Source organism: Aplidium turbinatum, chromosome 6 (genome assembly GCF_918807975.1).
Source record: "Aplidium turbinatum chromosome 6, kaAplTurb1.1, whole genome shotgun sequence".
Taxonomy (NCBI): domain Eukaryota; kingdom Metazoa; phylum Chordata; class Ascidiacea; order Aplousobranchia; family Polyclinidae; genus Aplidium; species Aplidium turbinatum.
Window position 1 is genome coordinate 24842217 of NC_137477.1, and position 23308 is coordinate 24865524.

A 23308-nucleotide genomic window follows, 5' to 3' on the forward strand; every position below is an offset into this window, starting at 1 on the left:
GTTTGTGTTAAATAACAAGACAAAATACAAAACCGTGAAAAAAAAACAAATAAAATAAATAATATGAGAAAAACTGCACTATGTTGGTAAAGTCAGGAACGCCGCTCTTTTACGACTTGATGATATGTTGCATTTTAGATGAATAAATGAGTAGAACACAGAAAATTTTAGGAAAGCGCCAGTGTTAGCAGAATTGTAATTATTCTAAATGATTACGATTACTGTCAATTTTGCAGTTGTCGCTTTTTTAGAAATGCAAATGCAACTTTATTTTTCTGTAAATTTTAAACACAAAGACTGAAACTTTATCGCTTGATTAATTATGCCAAAAGAATTTTTATAGCCTAAATTTTTATTCTGTGGGTGAACATCAGAAAACTGAAACGCATAATAGTACAGACTGATATAAAAGAATAAATTAAAAGTACAGAAATAAAAAATATAAAGAAAAACGCTAAATAGCTATTTGCTTGCAATAGCAAAACCAGGTTTGACGTCATCTGACGATAAATTAATTTGAAGTATTCTTTAAAACTCCCCAAACAAATTTAGTTTTCTTTAAAGAATTTAAAGTCGTTTTCTAACTGGATAGATTTCTGACTTCCTTCGATTTTCGAAGCTTTGCAAAACAATCCGAGTTTTTTACATTGTTTTTTTAAATAAAATTTTTTAGAATTTTTATTGTATAAATCTAAATTTAGGTAACTGGTTTATGTCAGCTCTAGCAATTATTTATATGATACCGAACCACCTAAATCTTGCGGTAAAAATGCATGGCAATGTTTGAAGAGCAAGTGGTTGTCCTAGAATCTACGATGATACCACCAAAACCAGCTGAGTGTCTACTGAAAGCAGTCAAAGTCTCTGCCTCTCCAAGAGATTCTCCTATGCAGCTAGGTTTCTATGAGCTTTACTGGGCGACTACTGGTGGAAGATTCTTTTCCATGGCAGTGTGAATCATTTGCGTTTTCTTTCGATCTTCTGTTTTCTGAAATCAAGATATTTTTGTTGATGATGTGTTATTTTTTCGGATATAATCGGTTGAATAAACTTTTCTAACCTAAAGTGGAAAACTAATCATGCACAGATGTTATGATTGTGTTAACAAACAAAAAGGTTGTTATTGTATCATCGAGATATCAAGACATCATGTAAGACTTAAAGTTACTACAAAGTGAGAAAGTGACAAAGTAAATATCTAACTACGTATGCTACCAAAAAAGAACGTTATAATTTTCATAGACTTGTTAAATAATTGCTGAACGTAAAAGAACCATGCGGCACCTGCGCCGACAACATGCTAAAATTTAATGTAAAAAGCAACTATAATATTTTCTATGGAGCAGTGAAATATACAATACGTGAGGTTTCTGCTTAGGACTCTATTTGTTATGCAACGTTAGGTTGATGGTTGTATCACAAGTTTTGGTAGCATACGATTGCCTCATCGGTTTAAAGTTGCTATGTTATTTCTCTACAGGTTCTATTGGAGGATACTTACATTTTTTTGCTGTGTTTTTGTTGATATCTTCGAGCAGTTCATAACTGTCATAGTCGTGTTCCATGACGCTGGAGATCGCTTCGAGAATTGATTCACCTTTTTTGCTTTCAAGTAAAACAGCGATATCATCGGCCACGGCTCGGGTTCGTCGGTTTCGTCTGTTCCGTCGGTTACGCGGGTGTTTCTTGTGTCCGCGGTTTCTCCTCTTCTTTCCTTTCTTTCCTTTTCTTCCTCTTCGTCCTCTTCCTTTTCTTCCTTTTTTATGGTGTCTGGATCCTCCACTTCCGTCGTGATGATTCCGGAGCTTGATAGTGGATGTTGTGGGAACTCCTGAACCAGATGGGGCTTCAGAGACTTCGACGATTTCTCCGCTGGTGTCGAGAGGCTTCAATAATCGGGCGAGATATAATTGTCTTTTCAAAGCTTCTTTATCTCGACCTTGCTTTTCAGCTATGGTGTGATCCGCAGAACTAGATCTTTTGCTGCAAAAACATCACAATTGTTAGTTGCGTCACTTCTATAATGTTAAGAGTTTTGTTCAATAAAATATTTTTAACAATGCCTAGGTAACCATTTAAGTTAAGAAAAAAATAATTTACTTGGCAATAGTATTTTAGCAAATTGTAGGCTTATAGTAGTTTATGTATATATGTATCAAAAATACATTGATGTTAGCACCAAATTAATAAATGTTTAAATTTCTAACAAAAGCAAAAATATCAAGACATGCTGTTGAATTTTATTTTAATATATCATCTATTCACACATTTAGTCGAACTCTTACCTTCGTTTGTGCTTTTCTTTTTCTTCTTGAGGAATAGCCTTTGAGAAAACAGACCCACATGCACTCAGCAAGGCAAAGAAAATAAAAGCAAGTTTTAAAATATTCATTGTCTCTTTAAATCACTTTTGTTTGACGTTGAAAATAAATATCTAAACACATAAGACTTGTTAAACTTTTTGATTTATTTCAAGAAATAACCGATTAATATCCGATCAACAATTTTTATCCCATTAAAAACCGATCAAGTTGACATTCACGCCACTTTTCCAAAGTTTCGTAGGTTAATTTAAAGTACAATTTTTAAATTTGAAAATCTTTTTTTGTCGTAAGTACGTTTTGTGTGATTATTTCTTTTGCTGGTTTGATAATTCCTAAAAATAAATTTCGTAAAATTTTTTCAATACGCCTTAGTCAATAAAAATCTTAAAAGCGCAAAATGGCTTTAACTCAAGTACATCAATCCATACTGCTGTTACGAAAATCAGAATTATTGAACACTTCTGTTTGGATGCTCAGGTAAACTGGAGATGGAGTGAACACTTTAATGATCTATATATAGGCATGTCCCTTTTTTCTTTCCGTCTAACCTGTCCGCTTTTTTTTCTAAACTCACAAATACCTATGATTGTGATGTCATCTCACTTCTGTTGCGAATTAGCAAGTGACCAATATTTCCGTTATTGATCGTCTCGCGTAATAAGGGTAACGTAAAAAAACGCATATTTTTCGTTACTTTATTACTAAATATTTATTCAATTGTCGGTGAAAAGAAAGACTTTTTGAAATTCTTTCGATAGATTATTTAGGTTATTTTCGGAGGGGTCTTTGATAACATGAAAATGTGTCATTAGTCTCTTTCAAGGCATCACACAAAGCTTTCTATTCGCTGCGATTGTCTTGCATCATTTTCTCATGTCAGTCTTCTAACCCACAGTCAATTGTTTAGGCAAGACAGTAAAATTTAGATCCTGCTAGTGCTAATGTCGCTGCTATTACAAGATGACGTCAAGGGATGCTGGAGTTACATCATTTTTGCAAAAGTATCAGACGATATGTGTTGACTCTTAAGAAACGAAATAAACTTTTCATGAACGCTTTAAACGGCGCTTTTGTTTGGGTAGTTAACATATTATTTTGTGTTAATTAAAACTAAATTTTAGTTGCATTTATTTGAAAGACTGGAATGCGTCAATTGGACATCATCAACAATGCAAAAACTCATTACTTTCCAAAATCAGATGATGAGAAGCATGACCGAAAAAACGCTACTTGACCACATGAAAATAGAAGATCTATTGACTATAACACCCAATTGCAGCAACAATAAAATGAAAAGTTCTAAAATTGTTAGACCACACCAAAAGATCAAAATTCGGAATCGACAAGGTTTGCACAGGAGGTAAAGTCAAAGGAAAAAGAAAACGTGGCAGACAACCAAACCGATGGCAAGACAACATTCAGGCATGGACATGACTAGATTTTGCCATACTGGGCGAGTTAGTTAAAATCGCCGCTCTTGGAAACAACCATGCTGGTGTGCAATCTGCTGGGGATGACGACTGATGATGATTAAAAGGACGCGCGTTTAGCATTTCAGAGGAACCTTTACAGTAAGCCCTAACAACTACCCAGGTTTTAAATTGCTGCACCAAAGTGTTATAGATTTGGCATGATGAAGAATATATATCCATGTTTTTTTCAAAAAAGGTTGTATCCATTTCAATATGAAAATTAATTGGCACTGTGTTCAGAGCACAGAAGTCGCATTCGATTTACACATTTACCGCGTTCAGTCATACGAGTGTAATCCACATCGGTTGAAGACAGTGAGCTTTCAGGACATGACGCAGAAGATGAGCTCTAGGAAAAGGAAGAAACTTGTTTTGTCATTTTTGTAACTGCCATCACTACTCCAAGAAATCTTGCTTCAGTTCAGCCGCAATTTAATTTAAATCTGAGTGGCATCAGGGATTGCTTACTTTCGCATAAAATATAAAAAACTCTGTCACAATCAAGCAAAACGTGACATTCCATTTTCAGCGCAGTAACAAAAAGTGAATTTAATTAATATTGAAGCACATTATTTAAAGATTGCGGAGTTAACAAAAATTCAACAATTATATTGCAAAGATGTTTGAATTAGAAAATTAAAACCGTTTCTAAAAAGATACTATTCTCTAATTAACATCGTTCTACATCCGTATTGTAATTATTTAATAATGCCCGGGGCTTAACCGGCTGTCTATTTTTTAGACAGAAAACCCCCCAAAAACTCGCTTCACAGGAAAAAACAGTCGAAGAAAATATTTTTTAGACTTTAACTTGTTTATAAATACTGTACTGTTTTTTCATTTTATGCAGAGGAAAAATGAACATTAAAACTTTGTTGTTTTAACAGAATAAATTATTCATTCGACCAATTGCGATTAATATTAAAAGTATCTTCTATGACTATTCAGAAACCCTTTAAATTGTTAATGCGAAAAACAGCAGAGTTGTTAAAAACAGGATTTTGCAAGACTTCTAAATCGCAACCGAAAACAGAGAAGAACGTGCTTCAAGTCAAAACTAAAATTTGCACAAACACATCGAAATGTTTACAGCCACTTTGTGCAGCAGGAAATGTATCATTATCCTCGCAAGCAAAATTCGTCCATTTTACATTGATTCAATGTCTGCAGACGTTGAATTTGCAAAAACATGCTTTTCAAGCTGGAATGTACATTTATAACGTTACATTCGTATAGCTTGACATCACTCATGCAATTAAAATAATCAAGAATCTTTTCTAGGATTTTATGGCATTGTGAATCGGTTATTTTTCATACTGTTCATTGCTAAAAACTTCTGTCTGAATTTTAATACATCTCGGACGAAATACAATGCGACTAGCCCACATTAACACCTCAAGAGACTGAAAAATGTGTCAATAGCCTATAAATAGACAAAATGTCAACATAAAAGAATCCGTTTAATTTTTGGCTTTAGTTCCATGTAAGAATTAAGCCTACTCTATTGAAAATTAACTTTAGCTTTATTGTTTTTTTTTGCACATAATCGGCCCAGAATAACGCAAACAACAAATTGGGAAAAATAATGGACAATAGATTGCAGTTGTACTGACACGCAATACACACAAGACGGTATTGATGGAAATCAATTTGGCGTAACGACATTGCAAGGTAAGCTGCAGAAGCCTTTGCGTTCTTGCTAAAAAATATACATTTTTGTTTTTGTGACAAATTTACTGCAAGTGTTGCTGAATTTGTGTTAGCAAATCAGAAAGACTAGGTTGGTTGGTTGGTTTTGAATTTGTATCCTCGGACTTGTCGGACTGACAAAGCCTTAATAGGTTATTCCTGGTACTTTCGCATACTTGTAGAGGCTCTTGACGCAGGACCGGTTACCGAGATTGACAGGATGAAGTTTCCGATTGTTGAAATGTTGTTGCCGGGGAATTATTCCATTCACTAGGTGCCACTGAATGGAGAGCAGTCCTTAGAATTCGTTGTTCAAGCGCACGCTCCGAGAGTCGAACTTCTTGCTTGTTGTGTGCTTCTTACGAAAAGAAATTCGTAGGTGGGATTACGACCCGGAGTGACAAGGTCAGCTACAACTGAACAGAAATGAACAAAATGATGTGGTGGAACTCGAATGTATGTAAAAGATAGAAACTTTACCCAGACCAACAAAAGTGTCAATACAGGCTAACTGTCGATGTAAGCAGAAGTCGGTATAATTAAATCATCCTGTATGATGTTTCTACAGTGATAGCCATCACTGTGAAGGCTTTAGTCTTTTTAAATTTATGAGCAATGCTTTGCTAGCAACAAGCACTCACATGTGCAATGAGCAGTGAGCACTCATTCTTTTGGCAGAGATATAAAACTTTGCTTTCAATATGATAGGCCTACTGCATTGCGTGTGACCAGAAGAAACAGTTACGCAGCAGTACAAATTTGCTTTTATGCCCAGCTTTGGATTTGGTATTTTTTAACATTTGTAAAGTGTTTGCCGCCTTGCGTTGCCGAGTGGTGAGAGCGTCTGCGCGACGTTCGAAAGGACGTGGGTTCGACACCGCTGTAGAGCACGCGGCTGTGTCTCGGCAAGACACTTAAAGGCCAAAATAATGGGAGCAGCTGACTTGATAACTGTATAGTTCCTTCGCTGCTTCCAGTCCTCTGTTGTGTTGCATATGTAATCGCAGTGTACTGTATGTTGTCGCAATGGGCGCAAAATAAAACATGTTAGTATTATTATTATTAAATTTGTATTTGTGCAAGACATCATGGTGAAAATATTTAACTTGAAACGAGTTTAAATAAATATAATTAGTTTGTTTAAAATTGACTTTTAGCCGCCGCTGACCAACTTTCCGGATACATTTTAATTGTAAAACTATTTCAAAAATGATAATTGTAATTGTTTGACTTCACTTCCGATAAACTACAAAGACTCCATCGAAGTATTCTAAATTGTTTAAAGGTAAGTCTATTGTTTGGCTTAACGCGTCTAAGCTTTTCAAAGCGATATCTGTTTGGTAACTTATGATTCACATAAACATTGTTTACACATACAAGCTATCAAATGGACCACAAAAGCATAATGTGTCAGTACAATTATTGTTTAGTTATTAACCAGCAATGCTGACTAGCTTTCAAAACGTTTCCAAAACACACTTCCAATGATATGATTTCGCTACTGTGTTGACTAATTCAGCGCTTAAGTGGTGGACTTTATATTTTCTGTTATATTTCAGGATAGTTCGCAGTTCGCATGCTAATGCTAACATCTTACTGTAAATCTTACTGTAAATGATAAAACTAAAAGTTTTTTACTTAAAATTTTTATCAAAAATTGTAGTTTTACAATATTTAGAAAATTTTAGTTATATCAGTTTGATGTGGAAATAATTTTTTAAGGTACTCAAACCTTTTTTGTTGGAAGTGTTTGAAAAAACCAGTAGTGGCTTTCTGGGTGAAACCATATGGGGTGAAAAAACCTTCTGGGTGAAAGCACGTCATAGTTAATCAAAGACTAACGTACCGTACTAGGCTATAAAGTTTGGTAGTTTGTATTTTAAACGTTTTTTTAGTAAGGTGTTTCACTTGACAAAAGGTCAGATTGAGGCAAAACGTTTGGGTGGGGCACCATGGCTCCTTTCAATTTGAGAACACAATCGAGAGGATTTGGATTCTATTTTGCAAATGTGTTGTTGCTTTCTACTGCTAATCTCAATGCCATAAATGCGAAATCGTCCAAACTAGGCTTGTCTCTTTGCAAAGTACCAGTTATCAAAGACTGCCCTTCTTGTTTAGGTGGTATTGAAGGGATGCTAAGTTGGCAATGACCTGGTCATTTAAAATTACCAGTTATAAATTTTTCAATACAAAAAATCGATGAACTATAAACAAAATTTTCATTAGCTTCAAGAAGCAATATTTTTTAGATTTTTTTAAAATAGATTTTGATTTATTTATAAGTTTGTGTGTCACTGAGTTTGTGCTACAGACTCGAAATATATTTGCTTTTAATCACTTAATCACATAGGACTAGCATTTGACTCGCCAAGTTGTTGAATGACGCATACAAAATTGCATCTTTGTGTTTCAGCTTGCATGTGGCATTCTGTTAGTACGCACTTTACCAACTAAAAACTTATATATTCAATAAACCAAAACGCTGTTGTAATTCTTTCACTTGCAACAAAATGATTGCATAAGCCAAGCAAATTCAACGTGACCTTGTAAAAAGATTTTCTTAGAATAAGAGATTTCATTTTGTCTTAAAGGAGATCCAAACGATTATATTTCATAGCAGAGATACAGCCGCGAAGGGCTTTGGAGAACAATCGCCCCCCCCCCGTCCAAATTTTATCTTGCTCCCAAAAAAAATATGCTTTCAATATTATGACAAGGTGTTGATGACATTGTAGTACATGTTAACTTACGTTTCAAAAATTTTTGGCTTCATTCAATTACCAATTTTTAAACGAACTTTTTATCTTAAACATTAGAATATGTACCTCCCAACGGTTCTTTTTTGCCTCCCTAAAATTTTCTTTGTAGCTACATCACTGCTTAAAAGCAGTATATAGTTGAGCATTTTTTTCCACTAACCTACTTTGCAAAAAAATTGAAAGCTCAGTGGAAACGCTGAAAAGTTGTTTAGCGATAGAACAACATTTCACGCGGCGTTGTTTCGCTCTTGGGGTGTGCGCTTGAGCAACGCATTCTAAGGACCGCTCTCCATTCAGCGGCATTGATGGAATTATTCCCGGGCAACCATACTTCAACAATCGGAAACGTCACACTGTCAATCTAGGTAACCGGCTCTGCGTCAAAAGTCTCTACAAGTAAGCGAAACTACCAGAAATAACCTATCAAGGCTTTGTCAGTCTGAGGATAATGATTCAAAAACAAAACCAAACCAAAATCAGTTAAACCCTTGACTTTAAGAGGTTTGGTGCATGGATATTGACGAAAATGTGTGCAAAAACCTCTCAGACTCTATGCCCCGCCCTATTCAAAATGTCATCAAAAACAAAGGTTATCACACTAAATTAGTACACATGATACAATTTGGTGTGTATTAAAGATGTTCGATATATGATAAAGTTTGTTGAAGTTTTAATAACAAAAATATGAAGAGAAAAACATATTAATCTGCTTTTTAAGTTTTTTTCCAAAAGTTTCGAAACTTTTTTCCGGCACTGTATGCTCAAATGCGATTATCTCAATTACATCGCTGACGAAGTTTTTAAAATAAAATAAAATTAAAAAAAAATTAAAAACTATTCTTTTATTTTACATAACGTATCAGAGGGATCAGTGGCGGCTTGTGCCATGGGGCTGCAGGGCTGCAGCCCCGCCTGAAAGAAAAGAGAAGAGTAATAATATGTTTTCCTCTGTGTTTGTCCGACCCGGTTACTTTTTTCACTTAAGAATCGCGGATCGAAAATTAAAATATTAAAAGTTTTGTTTGGCAACACCGATTTTGGGAAAACTTCTTTGCAGCCAGAGATTCTGGATTTCAAGCGCTCTGATTGGCTAAAAATTATCCTTGAAGCTCCAGCTCTTTTGGTATTTTGCAGCAATTTTTGAGTCTGTTGGGGCTGCATGGAAAACAGCCCCACCTAAACGAATAACTTTACAGACTTTTTAAAGTTAGTTTTTATTTCGCAGAGTAGGATGAGCCATGAATGTAGAAGTGTTAGCTGTAGAGTTAAGGTATTCAACAAGTTATAGAAAGTGCTAGGGCATCTCAAAATCACTTGAACCTTTTATGCAACGGCTAGGCTAGTCAAGACTAAGCTCAATACTAGTAAAGTTTGTCTCCAAAGCAAAACTGTTACTTTTTTTTAAATACAGCTTAGGAATACATCAACTTTCAACAAAGTTTGAATGCATTTTTTCAAAGTTTGGGGTAAAAACATGCTCACAACGCATCAAATTTAATGCGATTTTTTAATTTTTTTCTGGGGGAGATCCCCCAGACCCCCCCGCAAATTCGTTTGAATGTCCCACTGCTCACAACACAGCACCAGCCGCCACTGAGAGAGGTTATGCGTTTCAAAGTTTATAACTCCATTTCATAATCATTTCTTTTACATGAAACAATTTAAGTTTTTTCTTAGCACAAATGAACTTGTAATTGTGCAGACAAATTTTAGTCATACCGTACGGAATTATGGGTAAATTTTAATAACAATGAAATCCCGAAACGTTTTTGAACAATCCGTGAATCCATTGTTCCATTTACGCATTTGATAGCCGGTCTTTGGTCGTTCTCTGTAGGCTACAAGTTTAGATAGAAGTAGCCAACTGTTTCAGGTTAGGTCAGGGCCGGATTTAGCTGATGGGGGGCCCGGGGCACTTTTAAATAAAGGGGCCCGTGCAAAAAATTTTTTCAAGCCTACGGTGCGAAAAACCATTTCTACGTCTACAATAGCATCAGTCCAGTACTGCACAGCATTTTGCAGAAACTTTAAAGGCCAAAAGGAAAAAAAATCACATTTTTTTCCACATAGGGGGGCCCTTCAAAAGTTGGAGGGCCCGGGGCAACTGCCCCCTCTGCCCCCCCCCCCCCTAAATTCGGGCCTGGGTTAGGTTAGTGTAAAGACTACACTCGAATTGAAGACGTCTACCTTTCCTCAACCAAAACTTGTTAATCTGGTATCTATGGTTTCTTGCTGTATAATTTTCACCTAATATGAAGCAATATCGTATCTAAGAGCAATATTCTAATTGCCTAAAAGTATACCTGAAAAAAATATGAGACTTTTGAAAAGACCGTGTATTAACATACTTGTAAAACCGAAGTCATTTTCATTAACTTGCCGACTCTTCACATACACCAAGTGGGCGAGCAAGGAAATATCTATTATTCTTTGGCAGATCAAGCTTAATTCTTTGCTAGCTTCACGATTTCTTTGCTAGCTTTTTTGCTAGCTTCTTTGCTAGTTCCTTTGCTAGTTTCTTTTCTAGTTTCATTGCTAGTTGTTTTTTTTAATTTTGAATAACGTTGTGGTTGGAAAATTCTGAATATATTTGAATGCACTGGAGGCGTGTTGATGATGACAAAACTGTAACACAAGCAGACTGCTTATAAACGGCGGAACTTGATTTACTGTCTGGGTTACGAGATGCTTTATGACCAGTTGAATTGTTTAGTGGTAAAGATCTTGAAACGTCGGTTTACTGCCAAAGAACAACACATTTGTCTTGGCCATGACGTTTCGACGGTGGAAAAAAAGACTGGTCTTTATTTAATTCAAATATTCACTGACCGGCGCACATCTTTGCTTGGTAATGTTTGGTTATGAAATAGCCTATCACTGCAGTGTCTGTTTTCAATGTAATTTTTAAAAAGACGGACGATTCATGTTCGAAAAGTCAAGAAGTCTTTTCAAGCGATAAAATGTTTTTTGGGCAGTTTTTTAAAATGTCGATGGATCAAAACTCAATTGAAACCCACTGGCATTTTTTTTTTTTTATTAGACAGAAAACGAATTTATTCAAACGCTTTGAAGCCACATCGCTACTATGTCCTTGCAACTCACCCAGCCATCAAATAAATTCCATTACTTCGTTAAAACACTTGCAGAAGTTTAATCAATCATGGCCATCTCTAGGTAGCCATGAATCAATGTAAAAAAAGACTAAGTTTTTGACTGGCAATCATACCTCAGCATTGTTAAAGATTTCTTTCATGCCGTCATTATCTCAGCATCCTGTCTCCAATTCAATAAACTTCTATGTCTAAACTCAAGTCCTATATTATGTGTGGTGTGTGATTCGTTAAAATCTAATTTAATAACCCGGTAATTTATCTCCTAAACGGGCGTTTAGATAAATTACTTTTTACGTTTTATGAAATTTTACTGGCACAAGAACAGAATATTTCAAAAAGGTTATCTTTAGTACTGGCAGTAGTTTAATTTATTGATACAAATTCACATCTGTGCCTACATCAGTGAGAATTTCATAACTCCATTAATAAATTTGTAGCTAATAGCTGTGGCAACTCAACATAACCCCAGCGGCCATTTTGTATTCATGTGAAATATTACTGTACAATATTTTTTCCATTGCATTGCTTATACAATGAATGTCTAGTTGACAACGGAATTCAAACATTGTACGTACCGTTAGCTCATTTGCAAAATCAACTATGAATTGTAGCCTATCAATTTTTTATTGAATAATGATAATGCTTCATGAGTGATTATTATCGATTTGCGTATTGCTGTACGTTTACACAAGAGATGCAAAACAGTACATTGACGCATGATATGAGCAAAGAGAAGGATGATTTTCAAGCTTAGTTTTGACGAAAGTGATTTGATCTTTTGCCAGTTACGCCACGGTCTTGCTTTTCACCACCCTCCAACAATGGCAAACTAGCCAGCAAATCTTGCATTTTTACAACGGTTAAACTTCCAGAAACGTTAAAACTATATAAATGAATACTTTTAATGCCTAGGAACATATTCCAAGTATTTAATTTGTGTCGTTTCGCCATGTTAACTGAAAACAGAGAAAGTTTTTCTTTTCATTTAAGCATGGTCGAGGGCAACAGTATGACGTAAAAGATAAGTGAAAGCATGAGATGAACCAAATGTTATTTTTTTATGTTGTTTCCATTTGTGTAACCAACTTCATAACAACACTTTTCTGTTGCTGTATTCACATTATTCCCAAGTCCAAAGACTTGCTCACAACCCAGACAGCAAAGTCCATCATTCTTACATTGATTCAACGTCTGCAGACTTAGAATCAATGCAAAAATGACGGAATTTGCTGTTTGGGAAATATCAAGTACTACAAACGTCTAATGTTTCACACAAAAAAGACAAAACAGAAAATTATAACTCTAGACTTGATTAATGAGTATCATAAAAATCCTCACCTAAGGGCATAGCAAAACATGCTTGTATAAAGCTTTATGTCCTATTGAAGTGTCGCTTGACAATTCTGACCCAAGTTAACGGATCACCGTCTAATTGAGAATTAATGTTTAAAGCGCATCCGCACTTAAAAGCTGGCAAGATTACAAGTTTGCGGTATGGAGGCGGCGCGCTTATCGTGTCAGGCCTTAGCGTCGATTTTTTTTTCTGCAACACTGATCATTTTTCAGTAAAATTTTTGATTCACTATTTTAGCTAACTTACATGTCTTCAATAATTTTCAAGACGTGAAAGGAAGTATTGATTGCTAAAAGACAGATTTTATCCAAAAGTATTTTAGTAATTTTCTTTCAAGTGCCTTGTGGTTTCTAAAGCGGGTTTTTTTCTTTGGACGAGTCCAAAGTGATTGCGAGCAAGTCCACTTCATTTACCAAAACAGCTTCTTAGCAATGTCAATCAAGTTGTCATGAAAACATAGCTTTTAGAACGTTACCAGTTATGAGTGCGAAAATAATTTCTGTTAAATGTGCAAGCCTTGAAACACAATGCGATTGAAAAGAGCTTGATTTCCAGATTTTGTATCCGCGTTGGCTACCTTTCTAACCGTGCCCAATTGTTTGACAGTTATTCCCTGGACCTTTGACAGAATAAGTAGGGTCGGTGCCAATCAGTGCATCGGATCTCCAAACAAAGCACTTCTAAAGAAAACAATAGGACTCCATAGATCATGCGGGGTTTTCTTTGTTTCTAGGCTCCTTAAAACGATTCTAGGCCGCTGACATGATCCTGGGCTTGGGTTTAAAAGTGCCCCCTAAACCTCCCCCATGTCAACGCTATTGCCTATACCTCACTTTCTGAGTTAAAATGTTGGTGATTTTTCAGTCGTCGTTAGGAAAAAGAGGCTGATGGTTTTAGTTTCATGGGTAATTTTCATACAAGAAATCTCTTTAGACTGTTTTATTGAATCTTTAGAAATCATTATGAGCCATTTAATTACTGTACTTTACACTAATAATTATCATATCCTACATAATTGAGTAAATGACGCAGTAGGACGATATGTGTGTTTCGAAATTTTCTGGGATTTTGACAATTAACTTAATTTATTTATATTTGCAAGCGTGGGAGAACGAAGCTCTCAATACCAGTCGTTTCTCTTGTTTAAAAGTGAAGTTTCCAATTCCGGTTGGAAACAGGTTTTGTTGTGTTTAGTTGACTTCAATTTTCGAAAGTCTTGTTTTTAATCAAAAGCTGCATGATCAGTACAAAGGCAATATCAAACCTTCTAACTTCGAATTCAGCCAAATTGATATTGAACTGTAATCTAAGCAAGCTTGTTGCAAAACTATTGGCCACAGCACATGTAGGTTGGAATGCTGCTTTAAAAAACATGCGGTGTTTTTGGAAAGGCTCCTGTTAGGATAGTCTCCCGACATAGGCGTAGCCAGGGGGGGCAAACGGGGCCATGGCCTCCCCCAAATTTTCAAAGTTTGGATTCCGAAGTTGAACCCTTTGTTGAAAATATAATATAATTTGTATAAATTTATATTGTTTTCTAAGACATCTGGCTATTAACACCTCCCAGGACTTGTTTTAGACACACAGAAAGACACCAATAAATTTTGCAAATCGTAAATCGCGCAAAGTTTACCCGATTTACGCTTCTTTTAACTAATCTGTGGAAGAAATTTCAGAATCGCTTACTCTGTAGGGTTTTTGTGTAGCTGAGTTTTTTGTGTTCTCTAATTTTAGCCGCAGTTTTTGCCCGTTCGTGTGTAGATAAGAGCTACCTTTAATAAGTTAATAGCTGTTTATCTGCTAATAAGTTTCATACAAATATTACCCTGAAAGTGTTTCCAGAAATCGTTATAATCCATTATTTGAGTGTAATTTTGCAAAAATTTTTCGGGGGAGCATGCCCCCGGACCCCCTAGAATACGCGTGCCTTCGGCACGCTCTAACCCCCACCAGCTTTATTGCTTCCCTTGCTTAACCTACCAGGATGCGCTACTGCACATCAGGTGGCGATGTCTTAAATCAAATATTTTGTCGTTCTCTTCAATTCATCAAATATTTGCCCCCCCCAAAAATTTTTTTCTGGCTACGCCACTGTCTCCCGGCCTTTGAAATTATCTCAGCTTCTGGTAGAAAAAGTATCCTCTGTACTACAATACAACTTCATACAAGCGGCTGTGGTGAAAAGTGATGCAACCATAGATTGTAATAAATGTGTAGAATATTTGTGCAATAAGTTGGTATGACTAGCTGATATTAGCCTAAACAGATAGCTAGGAAAAAAACAAAAGCACTTTTCTGCCTCATTGCGTTTTCAAGCTGTAAAGTCACATTTTTTGATTGGATATTCTTCATTGTTCTAGCTTTTTTCGTTATAGATGCAAAATTGTAAATTGTTTACTAAATCACATTTAAAAATTTCCAAGCATTGAATGACACTATTTACCACGATGACAATGCTTAGGTTAAATGCCTGGTATTGCATGGCACGTTCTTATGGTGTGAAACAGGCAAAACTATCACCAAACGTTGTAAATGATTGCTTGCATTTATTTCAACGTTTCGTCAATAAGGTACGACTGACGTTTCAATGAGCAAGAATGGATCAAAGTTACATCTCAACATCTGATAGTGATGTCGTGTGTAAGTACAGAATCATGTTATCGGAAACAACTAAGCATGCAAAATGAAACCAAGAGATTGTAATTTTATTGTAAAAGAATCCAAAATAAAACATTAAAAACTTGCTATTTTGTTACTCTAATATCACATAACACTTGATCAGTTATTATTATTACAATTGGCATCTCATCAGTAAATAGAAACCACCTTTGCGTGGGGTAAGCTTACTTTACTTAGGAGCTGATAAGCAGATTATTTTAAGTTTCTGTAAAGACATTGATTTAGCAACCACCTCTTTTGTTCTACACTGAACAGACAAAGATAATTGTCATAGAGATACATCAACGTTTTTATTTGTTTGTTTGACGGTGTCTACGTCAAGGTGACAACTCTACAAAAGGTGTTTGCTTAATCGAATGTCGTTTCCTCGGTTGTGACTATGTATAGTCAAGCGTGCCAAGCGTTAGGAAACCTACAAATGATATTTATTTGACAATAGCAACATTTCTGAAAGTTTCCAGCTCAAAAAAGATATCTCTGCTTTTCAAACCTGGGTCCTGTTCAACACGCACGCAAGCCATGTGATCAAGACGTCAGATAAACGGAAATTACTTGAATGGGATAATGGATAGAGCAGCGTTTCTGCAATCTGATTTCTCAAATGTTGGGATAGTTGAAATTGTCCAAAGCTCATTCTTGATACATTTCTATTGTGAATCGCTTTTTGACAGAGATTTGTCGTAATCTTTTCCTTAATCTCTGATGATGTTTCAAACCTTCTTAATGCGGAAGTATCAAAATATTTAAATCGATTTTATTTATCGCTTGAATACATTCTATAAATGGAAGAGCTTACAGTAAAAGCTTCGAGTTAAATTTAGATGTTGTTACGCATTCGTTCAATAACAAGTATCCAAAAAAAACTTTACATAAAGAATCCCTCAAAAGCATAGAAACATAATATTGCAACAACAGTGATAAAGCTTTGTAGAAAAGCAGATGCTGAAAAGTTTATAAAAACACACTCAATTTCATAAGGAACAATAATTCCTGTTCAGTAGGCTATAGTGATTGAATGTTTATGGCAAAATGACGCCCTTAAAAATAAATTGAGCTGCACCAGGTTATGCTTTAACATTCTATTCACTACGTAATTCGTTGCGATTGTCATGCAGCGCAACACTTCTGCTTTGTAAAATAAAATAAATTATTGCTTCAGTCCGTTAGGTTAAGCCGACACCCTTTCGATTAAATCAAATCAGTCAAAATAAAACTTCTTGCCTAAACAGCTTTAATCTTGTTTATGAAATTTTTTTTGTGTCAAATATTGTTTCATTTTGATTACTTTTATTTTTTGCCAGATCGTTTATAAACATTGCAAAGACTCACCAAAAGTTGATGTTTTACCAATATCGGCATATCAAAGCATTGTCATATATGCTTGAATCTGAAACAAAAGATTTTTTTCCCATTGCTGCATCTTTATCTTGATAAATGCTAGCCAATCATCGCAACTAATTTATTGCAGCAACAAGATCATCAATATTTCAAAGTTTTAGTTAAACCGATGTAGGCAAACGGTAATATGTTTTTGTACTGAAAAATGCTCTGAAATCTTAAAAGGACCAAATTGCATTATAAAAGTATTCTAGATCAATCAAAATTGACAACACCTTTTTATAGTAATGGGTATGCTAGATAAAAATAAAGAAAAGTGTAAAGAAAGTGTGACTTGTTTTTCTTTTTATATGCGACAGCCAAAATGCATATTTTGTATAAATGTTTGAAATAACATCTCAAGGCGTTACCAAAAGTAGGCTACAATACTTTTTTCTGTAATATAATTTAAAGCTCTTGCTTACACGTTATGGCGCTCACTTGTGAAATAGATCATCTTTAAATTCTGCATTCTCATAGAAAAATAAATCAATTTTTTTTGCCTGTTCAGGCGTTGAGTTGTGGTAAGAAATACCATAGCCTAGTTAGCATTTACGTCAGATTAAACGTAAAGTAGAGAAATAAGCAGTAAGCGTTAGTAGCGGTATGTGAGAAGATAAATACGTACATCAGTTGCAAACTAAACAGATGTTGCAAAACAAACAAGTATAACTACACCCACAACTCCAAAGGTGTTTGAAAGGGTTTTGAAGAACCATGGAAACAAATTTACAACATCAATCGATTTTTAGTGCAATAAAAGCTAAATTTGGCGTCAAAACGGCATAAAACTGTATTTGATATGAAGTGACATTTCATTGTGGATAATTACGACAGCGGAATAGATTAATTCAAATTTTTGATTTCAAACTCTGAAGTTTTTATTGTTTTCCAATAGTGATGTCGTGCGTAAACACAAATCAAGGTAAACACATCTTGACGCATGTTGGATGTAGTGAGTAACGTTGTTTGTCTTGTCATGTGAAGTCGATGGCATCTTTCAATTTTCATATGCCTTACGTCATTAAAACGAAAGCATTGTAGAAACTAGGCTGTAAAAGAACTGTTTTATATTTTTTTTCAGTATGCGTTGCAGATTACACTGAAAAGATTAAAGTGTAAAAATCAAACCGGAACATTGTTTTGAAGGTTAAAATTCTAACCGATTTTGTCTGAAATTACGCTGATCACTTGTTGTCGCGAAAATTTCAAATACTTTATTGCAATAAACTGATTCAAGTACGATATGAAAATGCATTTCATATAAATTTCGATTTTGGCATTGTACAGATAGATTGTACTATTGATGTTGTTTATCAGCAAGTGTAGTAGTATTCATCTATCGACTTCGGCTTGGATAGTTTGTCTATTTTCATCATTCTTAAGTCTATTTATTTATCTGAATGCTGGATTGCTACAAAAGACTGTATGGTGTTGAGCAGCCATTGTTTTGTTTCGTCATCAATGACGTAAGTTACAATGTATGTCATTGTTGGTGAAGGTTCAGTATATGACCATATAAGTTACAGAAAAAACATCGATCGCCACATTTTTATGTAAGTGACTATCCTGGGACACAGGATTTGCTACCGAGATTTATACATAACACGCACCAAAGGTCCCATGCAACCGTGGATGAACCTATTAGAATTTCGCAATTCCGATGGGCCGCTTGAATGTGTGTCGACCAGGCGGCCACTGTCCTGTATAGGAGAAGAATAGCCTTGATTTTTCTTTTGCTAGAGACAGGAGCACCAATTATTGTCAACTTTTTAAGGAAGTGCACACTTCAATGTTTTTCAAAAAAATCTGCTTTGATAAAAGTAGATACGTTTTTATTTCTGAACTTCCGGGCTGATTCACTTAGCTAATCCGCCCCGGGTCTGACGTAGGTCTAAAACCCGGAAACACATTATTAACTATAAAAACATAAAGAATAATCTGAAGTCTCAAGGCTAGGCTATATCTGACTTGTTTCTTCTTTATCAAAAGTAAAGTTTTGTCACAGCAAACAATAGTAGTGTTATTTTTTATAAGATTAGCTTTGGAATTGTAAAGCTGCACTGTCGTGTTTGTAAAAGCTAAAATTCTCAAAACACAAAATAGTTGCGAAATACGTGTGCGTCATAGTTCAACAATTTTTGAAGAATTTTGTACGTATTTTAATCCTTATTTTGGCTTGAATGGTGTCATCATATTGAAACTTGAAAGTAAGGTACTGTAGTTAATGGATGTTACAAACAATACGTGGTACCCCAATTGGTTGGTTTTGATTCTTTATCTTTGGACAGACAAAGTTTTGGATAGGTTATTCCTGGCAGTTTCGCATGCTTGTAGAGGCTTTGAATCACTGACCCAGGCCCGGTTACCAAGATTGACAGAGTGAAGTTTCCGATTTTTGAAGTGATTTGCCGGCGAACTATTCCATCCACTAGGTGCCGCTGATTGGAAAGCAATCCTGAAATACATTGCTCAAGCGAACAACCCGAGGGCCGAACCAGTGCAGCTTGATCGAAATTAATTACAAAAGCGTCTGGTACGCACAATACCACAAAAAAAATATTCCAAAAATATTCTATCAAAAAATTCCTTTGATTTTAGTTCCTGGGCGAAACTAACTTGGGAGCAATAATCTGCATCTTAGTAAAGAATCAACTGTTGATCTCTCATACAGTTTTTTTTATATGGGGGCTCAGGAGCATAAATTGTTTTAAAAATGCCAAAAGATGGAAAGTAAAATGACAGATCAGACAGAACTGATTGTATGAGTTAAAGAGCAAATTTGACATTCTACAATAATCAAAATTGCTTGACTTGGGTCTAGCTTGTTTTTCCTTATGATCTAACAAGGATAATGTTAAGGTCGGCGGCATAGCCGAGTGGTGAGAGCCTTGGAACGGCAATCGAAAGGTCGCCGGTTCGACACCGCTTAAGAGCATGCGGCTGTGTCTTTGGCAGGACATCTAAAAGACATACCTAAAGGTGGACGTGAAGATTGGCTTCCTTGCCTTCCCGTCCACTTAATCTAAATCTTCAACCACCGGATGTAAACCTGGATACGACAAACAAAAATCTAACAAGAAGAGTGGAATAACAAACCCTAACACCATAAAATCAATTCAGTTTTTTGTTGACGAAAATGGTGGCACGAGTGTTCTATAGTCTCTAGAAAGAGCTGGAAATCATCAAAACTGGAGAACCACCTGAATGAGGTTGTTTGTGTCGAATGGCCACGCAATAAAGTCAACCGGATTATAAACTGTGCGTTACTCTTTAAATTCGCTCAACTGAATAACCGTTTTCAGTAGCTGTCTTAACAAATATTTGCAACAAGGTCTTTGAAACAACTTCATTGTTTATGAAGACGCTATAGCAGATAGAACACCAGCATAGAACTGATAGAACAGCGTTGGCACTCGCAATATTGTTTGAAGATTGCTCTTCTCGCTCTGGCAGCCGAGTGGATAAGCATAAAGAAAATAATAATGGAACTAAGAATCCAATTTTTCAGCGCGTTTGAACTTTATTTTTAGTTTCAAAATTATCTAATACAGATTCTTTTGTTTCTCAACAATCTGCAAACTGTGAACTTTGGCATTAGCCAGGATTACAAGACAAACCGGTTGCGCTTGGTTAAGCAGGGTCATGATTTGTTTTTAAATCTTCTTGTAGGCGCTATGCATTTGTGCAACCCAGATTATAATCATAACTTTTATAAGTACAACAGGCGTTTTTTTGCCAACCTCTTATTTGCTCCAAAAATTGAAATACGACCGAAAAAAATGTGGAAGAAACTTAGTGCGGTTTGTTTACGCAAACACACAAAAAAAATTAGGATTCCACAATACTTCAAAATAGCCTACTTGTTTCTCTTACTTATTCCGAAATCTTTATATCAGCAGCAGCAGCAGCAGCAATAGCAGCAAAAAAGTGGCAGTAGACAATTGCAATTAGTACACAAGTACACAATTAACCACCTGCAAAACATAAAAGTTATTAAACTAGAAAGCGATACTCTATATTTGAATAACTTTGTTGACATGATTTATATTTTACCAATTAGAGCTTTTACACACGGTAGCAGTTTTTTAATTAACTTTAAATGCTGGGAGGGTAGTCGTGGCTGGTGGACTTCTTAAAAGAAATATAACTCGCGTCCAAATATGGAATACATCACGGCCGAATACATTATGCGCATGATTATCTTTTTCACATGTAAAGTATTTTTAACGAGTTACACAAGACAATCTTTTACTTTCTCAAGGCCGCTTTTGTGTCAAATTAGGCAATGACACAACCAGAGCACCTAAAAAATAATAATGTGGTAAACCCTAAAATTGTTTGCTTTCTTACAACTTTGTGGCTTGTTATTGTATAATATCATCAAATGTTATGACAAGGGCCGATTAGTGTGCCCTTGCAAAACGACCTGATATAATTGGATACCTCTCATGCAGAGAATTCATGTCTTTGTAAACTTGAAGTAATTGAAAGTCTACGAAAAGTTATGGCTAGGAAAAGCAACACTCTGGCGTGACGCTTGTGAACCTTTACTACGGTTGCTTTCTCAAAAGTAATGACTCGAGCAAATTTAAAATAAAGCTGCTTTGAGAAGTTGTTTTCAAGCTTCAGGGTAACAGTAGAATCATGCATAGCCAATAAAGAGCACTTCACAACTTATTTGTTGAAGGCCGTTATTGTTTCAATGATCACAGACGAAAAAACATAGACAATCCGTCAACAACGAATCATTATTGACCGGTGCCATGGCACGTAGAAAGACACCACACAAATATTCTTCATTTATTGAAGATTGAGGATTATACCAGACGTGGACAACTAGATAATTCTAGTTGTCTAATTCGATGAATTAGAGCGAATGTCGGTAATTCTAATTAAATTTGGTAAAAACTTTACTCCAGTTGTAGTTCTAATGTAATCTTCGTTTTTGCTAAAAATTCCAAGTCGTCTAGCAGTATTTTTTGGCAAATTAGGCTAAAGGAAATTGCGCTCTTATAAACCTCATACAAAAAAAAGTTCAATAAACGATCAAGTTCAAAGTGTTATATTGTCATTCTATCGCTTAAGCATCGAAGTAATGAAAAACTCAATTAATTAACCAATTTAATTACGGCACAAAGTCTGATGCAAGTGGTTTTGGTGCTTTGATGGTGGAATGACACTTTGATCCAGAGTTGCACAAGGCATTTGTTTTTCAACTAGAAAAAGATAGCTTATGTGACAGCTAGTTTAAAATCTACTTTAATTTATGGAAACTTGGGTAGCTCTAATTCTAATTCTCGTCTAATTTGTGAAAACTTAAATAGCTCTAATTATAATTTTACTATAATTCTCAAAAGCTAAAAAATTCTACTTGTCCAAGTTTGGATTATACTGTATAATAAATGTAAAATCATTCTAATTTCTTTATCGTGCAATTTTTTTTTTTTGCAATATAGCCTAGGCTAAAAAATATTTCTCTGTTTACCAATAGATATTGCTTTCCATATGCGCAGATATTTTTCATTTTGGTTTAAGATTTTTATTGCATATTCAAATAAAGGCATATTCCAATAATTTTAGACAATATCGTCATTGGCTTACACATCTCAACTGACTTTAAGAACCTGGGCAGACTAAGTTTGGATTACACTGATCAACAATTCTTTAGTCATTTGGTGGAAGAAAGCAACGTGTGATCGTTTCTGCTATACGGTTATTAAACTGCTAACCTACAAACTAGAAGTATTTTAAGAAAATTGAGCCAAACGACATTGCTCCATTTCATAACTAAAAAAAAATAAAATCGAGGCGAAACCACCAGAAAAAATAATCCGACAAAAACTAAACTATTTTTTGTTGTTTTTCAAATATTTTGCATAGATTATAGAAGACCTCAAGTCTTTGGTAGTAGGTAAATTTTCACTCCGCACGCTTTACTTTAGACTTCCTTCTGCATCGGAAGATGCTCAGTTGCGTTATTGAATGGTCACAATTCAGTGGCAAATCCAGGGGTGGAGTGGCAATTGAAATTACCACCTCTTCTAAAACACAGAAAAGTAACTTTAGTCATAATATTTGCAAGATCGGATTAATGTAGACAAATCGTGCCACCTAAGGCTGCTTGTTGGATCTCTCCCGTCCCAATTGACAGTAGAAATTGTAGGTAACCCGCAAATTAAGTTTGGCACTAATGAATAACAGTGCGGCTGAGAGTTGTTCGATTAGATTAGACAGGCAAATCTGAACACTATCGAATGCAATTTTGCTTCAATCAACCATGCCATCACTAGAACGACAAATTATAAAAGAGTAGAATAACAGCGGTAATTTATTTACAAATTTTGATACTGGATGATGAATTTATCTTTTATATATCAAGTTCAAGGGGTTGACCTACAGTTCTCAATCTCCACTTTTTCATGTGTTTACCGCTGATCATGTGTTTTTATACTTTAAGTTTTTATACCTTCTGTGCCAATTCAGATTTGATTTTTTTATTTGAGTAAATTCATTTAAAATGTAAATTATGCAGCCAGAC

General features: G+C 35.3%; 1 protein-coding gene across 1 annotated transcript; it reads right to left on the reverse strand.

Annotated features, from left to right (window-relative positions):
• Nucleotides 1–2416, reverse strand: LOC145772825 (uncharacterized). The gene is made up of 3 exons (XM_082584707.1): nucleotides 2286–2416; nucleotides 1502–1983; nucleotides 1–988 (listed from the first exon to the last, which is right to left on the reverse strand). Coding segments are annotated over exons 1-3 (591 nt in total). The 5' UTR covers nucleotides 2393–2416; the 3' UTR covers nucleotides 1–986.
• Nucleotides 2417–23308: the final 20892 nt, after the last annotated feature.

Excerpts from the sequence above, each read along its gene's own strand:
- LOC145772825 (XM_082584707.1), bottom strand. The coding sequence starts at position 2,392 with ATGAATATTTTAAAACTTGCTTTTATTTTCTTTGCCTTGCTGAGTGCA. Across the intron at positions 1,984-2,285 it reads AAAGAAAAGCACAAACGAAG|CAAAAGATCTAGTTCTGCGG; the intron begins GTAAGAGTTCGA and ends ATGTTTTTGCAG.